The sequence below is a fragment of the Tachypleus tridentatus genome, chromosome 13, assembly GCF_004210375.1.
Source record: "Tachypleus tridentatus isolate NWPU-2018 chromosome 13, ASM421037v1, whole genome shotgun sequence".
Taxonomy (NCBI): Eukaryota; Metazoa; Arthropoda; class Merostomata; order Xiphosura; family Limulidae; genus Tachypleus; species Tachypleus tridentatus.
In genome coordinates, this window is record NC_134837.1 from 179,323,371 (window position 1) to 179,336,458 (window position 13,088).

A 13,088-nucleotide genomic window follows, 5' to 3' on the forward strand; every position below is an offset into this window, starting at 1 on the left:
GGGAAACACTGACCTAGATAAGTGCTAATTGGGTTTTAATAACCTCAAACACTTTTGTAAAACCCAAAATATTTGTTTACATTGTCGTGAGATCGTAGGTTTAAACGTTGTCGTTATAGACCTCAGTTGCGATAAGCGTCTCACTTTCCTTTCAAACTGAACTATGAACAAAAATTAAGAACAATATGATAACAAATAGTTCTTCTTTATTATCAAAGTGATGGGATTTAGGGTTAGCTGTTTGGAAGAAAGACTCGAGTAAAACGTATGTTTTGGGGGTACATGTGTCTCTTTGTAAATATGTCTTGATTTTTTTCATCTCAGGATTTTTCTCTTTTTTTTTTGCCACCACAAATTTCTCATTACGAAGAAGAAGAAAAATGAATCTACAGTAACATCTTAATATATTCATTGTGCCTCTTGTACTCGGGAAGCAGCGGCAAAATAAAATCAGGTAAAATATTAATTATAACCATTACTTTGCACGTGCTTCCCTCAAAAAAATTAAAATCTTGGATGTTGCCAATATCCCTGCAGTGTACTTTCGTTGTAAGACTGTCATGTCCAAAGCATATCACACCTCCCTGTTACTATATAGTGTACGAGAACAACAATTTCTCGGCACCCGTTTCAATAATACGATCACACAGAAATTATATATCGCATGGATAACCGTTTAATTCTCCAGAAATTTAAGAAATGTAATGGTTGAACGTATATCTCGTGGAAGCATTTTGTGTGCAGGTAACATGAATCTTTGTTCCTAAGGGAGATTTTTCTTTACTGTATTGTGTACTACTGCCTGGGTACGCGGACAGTTTTGGCCACTGACTTCTTGTATTCGTGGATTTTCATGTGTTACATACACTGCACTTTGTCCACTGCGTTGGAGTACGACTCGTTTCGGCCATTTTTTGAGTGTTTTATTTGTTTATTTGTCAGTAAGGACAAAAATATACAATAAGCTATCTGTACCTTGTCAAACACGGTTATCGAAACCCAAACTGTAACATTGTAAGGTGTGGGGATTACTGCTGAGGCTTCAGGGTGAAGGGAAGGCAGAGTATTTCTGAATGTTCCAAGTGTCTCAAGTTCATCTATATTCTTTTGTTTTACAATTTCATTCAGTACAAGGGCTAGCCTCGTGTACAAATTTCTAATCTAGACACAATTTTACGTTGTTGGAAATTTAAATATCATTCTCTAAAGCAATAAATTTTTAGTGACATCGACATAATGCCAAACAATATCATAATGTGATCCTAATACATTCTGCTTCACAGCTGCCCCCTATATGTAAAGTTTAACAATTAGAAGTGAAAACAATGTTGGCTGGTAAATTCTACTTAGCAATATTTACGCTGCAAAGTGAGTAACAAACTTCCAATAGGAGTGCACAGAATAGTGAGGGTACATCGTGTTACGGTTTTAAACGCAGTCAGCGAAGCAATTAAAAAATAGGCCTAGTGGTGGAGATAAAAATCACACTAAATATCATATATTAGTTTTTATACATTCCTTGAATTTAAACTTCATAATTATTACGAATTAATACGAAGAATGTACAATCACCGTAATGGAATAATTACCAGGAATCTATAAAACTTATGTACATACATTTGTAGTGTAGTCTGATTTTCCATTCACTATTATTAGTCCTATGGTTAACAAAAATGTATATTTGTTTCACCTGCAACAAATAAGTCTCCTGGTAGTTTAACTATATGCTTGAGAGGTTATACATAACTTTAAAAATATGGGTCCGATACATGCTGTGGAGACAGCGTAAATAGTCCATTGTGTAACTTTACGCTTCAAGATATAATAAAACAAAGCCATGAGAGAGAAATATGTAGTCCTAAGTTTAACACAATTCAAACGCTGTCATTAGAATTTGAAATGTTGTAGTAATGTCAAATAGAAGACCCGTGTAATAAAGTCCAAGATAACGAATGTTATTCATTTTATTTTACACGCCTTTTATCCTTAGTAATAACAATATTTTCAGTCTTATTTCTTAATATTAACAAGAAAATTTATTTTTACACATAAAGTACAGTGAGAGGCCACCAGAGTGCGTGCTCTTAAAATTGTATTTATTCTGGTATTAAAACATTTGGTTCTACAGTCATGATCATAGCATTTAGTTCTAGTATTATTACATTTTCAGGAGTATAGAAATGGCTGTTCCAGTTCACATCCTTAAAAAGATAGTGACGAATTTAAACAACGCAAGCTGGACTGTCAAGAACTTATATGCTATTCGAAAACGAGAGTCGCGATGTAGGATGAGTTATCTAATACTAATTATTTCATAATAAGGTTAGTGTTAGTTTCCTGTGTGTGTCAGAGCTTCTAGAATATTCCACGTTTGTTAACAGTTAATAAAGACTTATATTTGCTTCTGTATCAAACAATTTATTGTAGTTTTCACAAGTTTTGATCGCAATAAAAAAAATGTTGTGTTCGTAGCTCGTTTGAGGTTAATGAGTTAATGGCTTTGCTTTTAACAAGATGAGTACTTCTGGTTATATACCTTACATGGGTGAATTAAATGGAACTTCTGGGAATATACCTAAACATGCGTAAATGAAATGGAACTTGTGGGTATATATACACCTTAGCATGCGTAAATTAAATGTCTGTTGATGTGTATCTGGATCAATTTCTGAACAGTTTGTACATACAAAACTAGAGTTACTTTACAGGTAATGTCATTAGAATTTGGTCAGAGTTAAGATGATTTAGTCTCACATTTGAACGCTCATATAAAAATCGTTGTAAGCTGTATACATTTATACGTAATGTAATCACATGTACTGGTTAAGACTAAAACAGATCAAGGTTCCAATGATAACCGTGGAAATGCAGGAAGTAATTGTACAATGCCATTTAATTGTAAGAAAGAAAAATAACATGTTACTACAGAGAGGGATGACATGTTACTATAGGGAAGAATAACATATTATTACAGAGAGGGATGACATGTTACTCTCAGGGAAGAATAACATGTTACTACAGAGAGGGATGACATGTTACTATAGGGAAGAATAACATATTTGTACAGAGAGTGACGATATGTTACTATAGGGAAGAATAACATATTATTACAGAGAGGGATAACATGTTACTCTCAGAAAGAATAACATATTACTACAGAGAGGGATGACATGTTACTATACAGAAGAATAACATATTAGTACAGAGAGAGATGATATATTACTATAGGGAAGAATAACATATTATTACAGAGAGGGATAACATGTTACTCTCAGGAAGAACAACATATTACTACAGAGAGGGATAACATGTTACTCTCAGGAAGAATAACATATTACTACAGAGAGGGATGACATGTTACTATACAGAAGAATAACATATTACTACAGAGAGGGATGACATGTTACTATACAGAAGAATAACATATTAATACAGAGAGAGATGATATATTACTATAGGGAAGAATAACATATTAGTACAGAGAGGGATAACATGTTACTCTCAGAAGAATAACATATTACTTCAGAGAGGGATGACATGTTACTACAGAGAGGGATAGCACGTTACTACAAAGATTATAATGACCAGAATATTTCTATTCTTTCTTTAAAAATTCTTGTTCGCTATGACTAAATCACAGATCTTAATTCTTTAGAAGAATTACAGTTTTTACTTTAGCAGGAATACCACAAATAGGGTAGTTCATCACATGAAAAGTCTTCTGCTTTGTTTACCGAACCATTTTAAAGGCTTTTCTTGTTCTTAAAAAATTAGATTCTGATCAAATAAAATGTTAGAGTTTTCAACCTTTTCAGGAATCCTGGTTACCTTTGTTAGAATATAACCCATCCTTACCTATTCACTTCGATACTACGTCAGATGTGTCACCTTTAGAAAGATTAGGTTCTTGTCGTGGATCCGCTCTGTTATACTTTTTTATTCTTTACTATTATTCTTCTCCAAAAAATAAAAATTCGTATTTTCAGGTATAACTAGAATAACAATATTTGAGTACAAATAATTAGTAGGGTAAAATGTCATAGCATATTTCCATGTACTTACGTGGTTATTCAGACATGTCTATGTCACTAGTCATGTGGTTAGCAGTTCTGTTATTGATATAAATTCTTTTCGTCTTCATACTTTTTTATTATTATTTTAATCCCATTGCCTTATTTGGAAATATTATTGTTCCCATAAGCCCGTACACGTTCGGATAGAGAATGCGTGGGCTTCTTACTGGCTGTGTAGGAGTGGCCAGTAGCGAATTTTGTATCAATAACCTGAGATCACACTCAGCGTGATGTTCTAGAACTACAAATCGCGTTAAACACTCATCTTTCACAGATCTTGTAGAGGAGGCGGGGCGACAAGGTTTAGTGGGCCGAGCTCTAACTCTCTTCTTTTTATTTAACACGCTACTAATGTCATTGGTCTCACAGCATCTCCCTATTCTGCGCATGCGCCACTCTAGTTCGTTTTCTTTTCTTCTTTTTTTTCAAAAACGGGTGAAATGAAAGAGAAAACAACAAACTCAGGAAGATCGAGAGAGGGGGTTTGGAAGTAGATTACACAGAGAAAATATGGACATTGAAAGTAGTAACTGTAACAGGCTGGTTAGTATAAGCTGAAACGCTTTGAAAACTGGGGTTTCTGAAACCAAACGTCATTTAGCAAGCACAGTCAGTTAACTTGCGTGAACTTCCGTTTAAGTTGTTGTTGTAGCGAAGTTGCATTTTTTTCCAACTCCAGTTAAATAAGCTTGAACGGTGATGCCTTGACTGTTTTGATTCAGTGACGGTGGAATTTGGAGACAAGCAGACCTCACTGCCCAAACACGAACATCGCATCTCAACTTACTTGTACTTGTCGAGAAAACCCCACTGGGGAATATCGGTGCTTCTCAAGCTCGGGATGTGCCACTTACATGTGGCATTCGTCCCTCCGTTTCTTTTAAGGCTGTTGTTGTTTTATTAGTTAAACAACTTCCAAAATATTAGAATCGACGACACTTTAAGGAGGTGGAGACAACTACATATCGTCGAGAGGCCCTCCTCCTGTAACACCCCCAGAACAAGGTAAGTGTGAACAGAACACTTTCTACGTGTTTACGAAATGTTAACTAGAAGCTACTCTACATATCGGTAGTTGTGTAATGTAAAGAGAGACACTGAATAGTCGAACGTGAAGACAAGGTGACTGTTCTTCAGTGACTGATAACACTTTTTTCTAGTACAGCCTGATAAGCGTGACTGTTTACTGCATACGAACAATATTTTGTGCTAAGCGACACATGGAAGTATTTAAATGAAGTGCTATTCCTAAGCCTTTATATAAGCTACAATAACACCATTGGAACGTAACTGACCGGCTGGTTAACATTAAAATACAATGTGTCCTTTGATGACATTGGAATAGCAACAGTGCTTTCACCTAAAGTAAACCTACATTCCTTCTTAAGAAAGGTAAGTTGAATTTTTACACCATTTTCTAGCTATAAGTGTATAATTTCCATAAGAAGTAAGTGCCATCTAATGCAGGCCCAAGTTTAAGTTTTAAATCTTCCTCGTTAGGAGACAGGGAACTTAGATTAACGATAATTATTTGGTAGTGACTGTTAAGTGAACATTATAAATGACTGGCCGTTGAAATCTATAGAGATCTATGCTGTCGTGTGATAACTATAATGTTTATGAGAAAACACAGCCCACATATGTTTAATAGTATAATTAAATGCAATGGATGGACAGAAGGCAGAGGGCAGTACTGGAAATTTTGTTCACGTGAATTATAATGGGTACTACCATGTAATGATAATTGAGTGTCCTTTTTGGTATCACTGATCCTTATATAAGTTTTCACTAGTCCAGTCACTTCAGCTCAGGTTTGAAAAAGAGACCACATGTCTTAAATATCCAATGGAAGAATCCATCATGAATACAAATAGCGCAGTCACTGATAGACTTGTTATGAACACTTAAAATTACTTCGTAGTCAGAGTGCAAGGTTCACCGTGGACATAAAGTGAGTGCATAATCAGTGTTAAAAACTTACTATGGATACAAGGTAAGTACATTGTAAGTGTGAAATGTTTATTATAGACTTAAAATGAGTACATAATCAGTGAAAAATGTTTACGGTGGGCACAAAGTACATAATCAGTGTTAAAAATTTACTGCGGATACAAGGTGAGAACGTAGTCAGTGTAAATATTTACCATGGACACAAAGTGAATATGTAATTAGAGTAAAAGGTTGGCCATAAATTTAAGGTGAGTACACAGTCAGAGTGAAAGGTTTAGCATAAACTTAAGGTGAGTACATAGTCAGAGTGTACGGTTTATCATGGGCATCAAGTGAGTATATAGTCAGTGTAAAGGTTTACTGTGAGGAAAAGATGAGCACATGGTCAGTGTGAAAGTTTATCTCAAGTGATTGTTACTTCGATTATGTAATTATGAAGGTTCAAGACGCTAATTTAAGAGTTTTTCATGAGTATTTATCATTTACACATCAAATTTGAATATTAAATTTAAGATAAAAATGGTCCATCTGAGTGGTATTTTAATATAATAACTGTAAAAAATACCAAATAGATCTGAGATATAGATGTCTAATACAGTGGAGCGCCATTAAGCCGCGGACCAGTAAACCGCGAAATCGCTTAAGCCGCTGTAGCAAGTCTTGTCCCAAAATTTTTTATGTATTACATCTACTGCCTGGCTTTTTAAAGTTTCTCACACTCTCCTTGTCTTTATAACTTCAAGGGGATATTTAAAAAGGATTTGCTTTAATTTGGGAAATAAATAAAATATATTACAATAGAAATCGACCTTTAATCTACCTTATCCGCTCTCTATGTCAGCTTTATGGAGGCCGCCATTGTTACCGAATCACACCTCTCCATACATTAAAGTTAATCCGCGGTAAATCCGTGAAAAAAGTGATCAATAATTAAATTATTTTTAATTCGATAATCCGATATTTTTATGGAATTGTATAAATATTGGCCACAAACCCAATAGAAATCATATCAGTTTCTGAATTAATAGTAAGCACATCATATTGACATGGCGGCCCGAATGTAACACAGGAAGACGAAATTTTACAGGGAAAAGCGAACCATCTCAATGCATTGGTCATTTGTGTTAAAACGGCACTTGTCAATTGTATCTGAATAGTCTATAATTAATATTATAATGATCACGCAATGGCCCGGATGAGGCTCCTCGGCGGAGCTGTTGGCGACTTCGGCTTTTCAGTCACAAAGGTTTAAGCCGCTGACCACTTAAGCCGCGGTTAAGCAGATTGATCCCCCCAAATACCGCGGCTTAACGGCGCTCCACTGTATCTCAGTAATAAGACCAATCTTAGACTCGTCGTGTACCCAATTTATCTGTACTGTAACTGAGAATATTTACTACTGGTACATAAAGTTAAAAGATATTTTTAAATTGGCATTATAAGACGATGCAGAGGAGCATTATAATTAACATTTTTAAGTTAGATTTACTAATCCAATAGTCTTTACTAATCCAATAGTCTTGTCTTGTTTATTCCTGAGATCTGGTTTACTAAATTTAGCATTTGCTACCACGTAAATTTCCCGTTCTCCAATACATGGAACTGTGAATATTAATAATCACAGAAAACCAAAGGTAAGAACGTCATCGACACAGACGGGTTTACTCATCAGATTAGCTATCAGTTTTTAATCAGTTATTTAGGAGAAGAAATGACTTAATGTATTTCTACTTCTTCTATTAACAAGAACCTTTAGATTGTTGATTCTCTGATTTCAGGAGTGTTTCGTGCCGTCTGAGACTCCCCTTACACCGGAATTTAAAGTGGAACTTATGAGGGACGTCGTTATGAGGAGCTGTCGTTATGAGTCCTCCGTAACACCGGCGGAGTATTCGCTGTCTTCTCACATGGGGATGTACTCGAATGAACAGCCAACAAACTGTATGTCCTCTGTGGACAACGGGAACTACCGCCGAGCATCTCCCGAGAATCACGGCTCTTATAGTCATGTAGCAAGGGCATGGCACGGTGAAAGCTGTAATCGTGGAAAGGCAGAGTTCAATATTACATCGATGCCCAGACCTTCTCTAGTCCAAACTTGTAGCAGTTATCGAGACAATCCGCCTCCGATGGGAGCTCCTGTACACTACAAGGGTCAACAGGAATCAGGAATTAGGCAGAGCGAAGCCAACTTTCACATGCCGAGGAATTACGACTTATTTTCACGTTCCACTGAAGAGAAGTCGAATTCAGACGGTGTCAGAAGGTCATTTCCTTCATCAGAGCCTATGAGTTCGTCTCTGCCTTCAAGACCCACTCCGCATCAGGAAGCCAGCTCTGCCCCGTCCAACATTCCTAGTCCGGAAGGGGTCACTGGTCGCAAGGAAGGGTCTCACTCCACTGGTCATTCTCTAGACGAGGACATGGAAGAGCACGTGCCTCATGTGCTCGCTCCTCCGTTCCACGGACACGCCCCCAGAAGGTGTCTTCTCTGGGCTTGCAAGGCTTGTAAAAGAAAGACTGTAATGATAGATCGACGAAAAGCCGCAACGATGAGAGAAAGGCGAAGACTACAAAAGGTGAACGAAGCCTTCGAAACTCTGAAACGACGAACCTGCGCCAATCCAAACCAGCGACTTCCTAAAGTAGAAATCTTACGGAACGCTATCGAGTACATCGAGAGCCTGGAGGAACTGCTTCACGGAACACCAGGCATTCAGAAGCCGGGAAAGAGGAAGCTTCACAGGGATTCTGACTCTGCCAGCTGCGGCAGCGACTATTCGGTAAGTTACGTGTTCTGTGTTCCAACCAGATGGTTCGTTTGTTGCTGTGTGTTCTGAACTGGACTTTCACACCAATCAGGAGATATATTGATGTACTACATCATTCCGTCTTCATGTTTAACTATAATATATAGTTATCTATCCGTCCTCGCTCAGATTATGGATACGAATGTGACAGTTAGATTCATCTTAATAAATTGTAGACCCCTGACAATGTTCCCACTTGTTTTCTCTCCAGAAATGTTAACATTACATTTTAACTTTTGCTACTGCTGGAAAGTAATTCAAGATTACCATCATCTATGACGACACTTTTAGAATATGCGCTGAATAATGGAGAACTGCTATTTTTTTTTTAATATTTTTCGAATAACTATTTATATAAATTCAGCTGCAGACATAAATTTTAGATGTCCCAAACACACCATTTTACAGAATCGTTAATGTGTATAGCATAATTAAAGGTTTTAAAACTTTCATTTAAAATACATATGTTTGTTTGTTTTTTGGAATTTCGCACAAAGCTATTCGAGGGCTATCTGTGCTAGCCGTCCCTAATTTAGCAGTGTAAGGCAGCTAGTCAGCACCACCCACCGCCAACTCTTAGGCTACTCTTTTACCAACGAGTAGTGGGATTGACAGTAACATCATAACGCCCCCCACGGCTGGGAGGGTGAGCATGTTTGGCGCGATGGGGATGCGAACCCGCGACCCTCAGATTACGAGTCGCATGCCTTAACGCGCTAGGCCATCCCGGGCTCTATACATATGTGATGTATATATGATATATATATATATATCACGAAAAGTTTATATTCAATATTTGTCTGTTCCCTAAAATATAAACTATTTCTATGTTTTCTCCCTTTCATTCAAACAAAAAGATGTTTCGTTTACACATCTCGCGTTATTTGAATAAACTATTCGATAGATGTTTTTAGTGGACAATAGATAAGGAGATAAAAAGAGCTTAAATATGTGTTATAAACAAAAAGGTATTTGAAGGGCGTTGTTTTGCTGTAGTCAGAAATATATGTTTTAGATGAATTTCCCTACTTTTTTACGTGTTTTTTACAATTTAAGGTGTCGATTAAAACTTTTCTCTTACTTACTTTTAATATATATTTATATGCCATTTTAATCAAATTTTTAAATTAAAAAAATAAGGCCAGTAATGTTTATAATTAGTGAAGAATGAGGTTGAATAAGATTGATAATTTATGTGTGTGAAGAAAATACTGAGGAATAAAAGTGCTACTCTCGTTTATGTATACACCAACACATAGTAGCTACAAACATCAACACACCTGCCTACATATATAAGCCAGGAGAGGCCTGGCATGGCCAGGTGATTAAGGTGCTGGACTCGTAATCAAATGGTCAAGGGCTTAAATCCCAGTCACACCAAACATGCCCGCCTTTTTAACTGTGGGGGCATTATAATGTAACTATAAATCCCACTATTCGTTGGTAAAAGGAAGCCCAAAAGTTGGCGGTGGGTGGTGATAACTAGCTGCCTTCTTTTTAATCTTACACTGCTAAATTAGAGACGGCTAGCGCAGATAGCCCTCGTGTAGCTTTGCTCGAAGTTCAAAAAGAAACAATATGAGCCAGGAACTGACATCACTTCAGGTGTCATTTAACACTTCTAAAATGTCCTAACTCGAGGTGTTAAAAGCATAATGATTGGATGACACTAGATAACACAAGTGAACACTTTTCTACGTTTGACTTTTTGATTCAGAGTTAGATTATGAACAGACTAATTCTAAGAATAACACCAACATTAATTTTTGTTAGCGTTAGAACTTATCTAAATATTGGCAGAGTTCTATACATTTATACATGTTTTAACTGAAATATAATGATATAATAATTATAAAGTTGTGTTATAGAATGTAAATCTGTCCAAGATAGCTTAGTAATTAGTTTGTCCGTAATATAGATATTAGAATTCCTGGTTCGAGTCCCTTTCTAGAGAAATGTTGCTCCGCACTTTGAGACTGTGGGTGTGTTATAAGAATGACAGTCAGCAAATTCACTGTTTGATAACACAAGATTAACCTCAGAGTTGGCGGGGGGGGGTGCTGATGACTATTAGGCCATATGGTCTATCAGTTCGAAATTAAGAACAGCTATACACATGTAGCTCACTTATTAGCTTGGGCAAAACTTACCCAACTCGTATATGCATAACATATTCACGCTGTATAACTTAGAGCGTTGCCCTTATGGAATGGATCTTTTCAACATTGTACATGCTGAATTTTGTTCTTTTAAAATTAATAAGCAAGAAATTCATTCTCTCTATCCCTGGTTTTAATATTACTTGTTAAACTTTCTAATATCCTTAATAACACGTATTACTAATATTGGTTTCTATACAAACAAACAGGCAGATTACTAAAGAGTGTTAGACTCAATTGTTGACGCTTATTACAATTATACATAAAAGAAACTCGTCCCAGGTATGGCCAGGTGGTTAGGGTGCGTGACTTGCTGAAGTTCGAATCCCAGTCCCAGCAAACATGCTTGCCCTTTCAGTCATGGGGGCGCTATAAGTGACGTTCAATCCCACTATTCGTTGGTAAAACAGTAGCCCTAGGGCTGGCGGAGGGTGATGATGACTAGCTGCCTTCTCACTGCTAAATTAGAGACAGCTAGCGCTGATAGCTCTTGTGTAGCTTTGGGCGAAACTAAAACAAACAAACAAAACAAAAGAAGCTCGAACATATCAAAAGTGATAAAACAGTTACGAAACGTACAAAACTAACCTTAACCCTATAGAAATATACCTATATAACTAATATACCTATATAACTGTATTCATTTAGTGTTTTAAATGTACTGGAGAAATCTTTCCAGATACGTTACGAAATACTTTGGTATCATACATGCAAACATTTGTGTTTAAATATTACGTGACACCAAAAAATTAATACAACTAACTATTTCATGTTGAGTAAATTACTGAAGGTTAATTTAACTTTATAAAAACAGTGTTCTAAACCCCCTGCTGTCCTTGAAATGACTCTGTCGTTCAAGGTCAGTTTTATGGCCGTAGTTGCACATTAATGCCCAACATCGTAATTTCCAGTATAAAAATTTACTGAGATGAACCTTGGATCACATAGTTTAACAGACTCTCCACGGTTTCCAAGATCAAACAGATTTGCTGTATTCCAATTTCTACAACAACCTTTTTCGTTTAAAAATAACTGGTTTATAGGTGTAGGCAGGTGTTATAAACCTTTGATAACGTCAAATCATTGTTCATTGTCTTGTTAGCTGTACCAGGAGATATGCCCAGCTTTATTCCCAACCATAGCTATCAGTACGTGGATGGGAACGTTCCTCCAGACCACATTGGGTATGGTTTCAGTATCCTGATGCTGTTACCACGATAAACACTTGAAGCTCCTTTCTTCGACATGTTTTGTCCTTTGTATCTACATCGTTTAATAATCTTTGTTTGCGAATATCTTTTCTTGGAAAACGCCTAATATGCGATGATAACTATATCATTCTAAAGCGCCATGACTCGCATCTGTGACGACATGATATTACATTAATACATTCAGATTGTTTGTATGGCGTGTGACTAATTTCTCCTACACTAATTTTATAAATTGTCTACACTAAAAATGTAATTACACCATTTGCTGCTTGTTTTTAATTTTCTTACTTTGTGAATAAGATTACACTTGTAATGTTATTGCTACGTTATAAATGATAAAGATTCCCATACTATACCAGCTTATTATAGTGTTTTGTGTTCCTATTTTCGATAATGTGCTTCCATATTTGATTTAAACAAAAGCGTATTTTAAAAGTTATGACTCCTGTCAGCGGCTTAAGTTAAGATGTGATAACCATGTGTAAACTATTGGTACTATTCTCAAATTATAACACATAACAACAACCGAATTCACGTAATTATAAACAGTCATATAGGTCAGTTAGCGTTCAGTGCTAAGTTGTCAGTTTCATAGTCTGATTAGTTAACAAACAACAAGGATGTATTTGTTTCATTAGTGTATCTGCCATTTCATACAGATGATGTCAGATCGTACGACTGATTATTACTTAAAGATTCTGTAACGTAAACAGTTTAATTTATATGTATAAATATTGCGAAATTATCCGACGTATCTGTTTCATTATTTCAGTATGAAGTTTTTTTAGCCCTTCCTTTACAATACTGAATGTTTTACACATCATGTCGGTTTTCCAAGTTTCCTCGAGGTTACATCCCAGTTCTTCGACATTTCCAGCATTCTGA

The 13,088-nt window shown here is 36.2% G+C and overlaps 1 protein-coding gene across 3 annotated transcripts in view; it reads left to right on the top strand.

The window, feature by feature from the left end:
• Positions 1-4,025: 4,025 nt before the first annotated feature.
• The window catches only part of LOC143239192 (myogenic-determination protein-like), a 49,431-nt gene continuing 40,368 nt past the window's right edge, over positions 4,026-13,088 (top strand). For 2 of the 3 annotated variants that reach the window (XM_076480065.1, XM_076480067.1), the window contains exons 1-2: positions 4,026-5,078; positions 7,802-8,806. In XM_076480065.1, coding sequence (XP_076336180.1) covers positions 7,856-8,806 — 951 coding nt within the window. In that variant the 5' untranslated portion in view covers positions 4,026-5,078; positions 7,802-7,855. Of the gene's footprint in view, positions 5,466-7,801; positions 8,807-13,088 lie in introns of all 3 variants that reach the window. The other variant, XM_076480066.1, reaches the window with a different exon arrangement.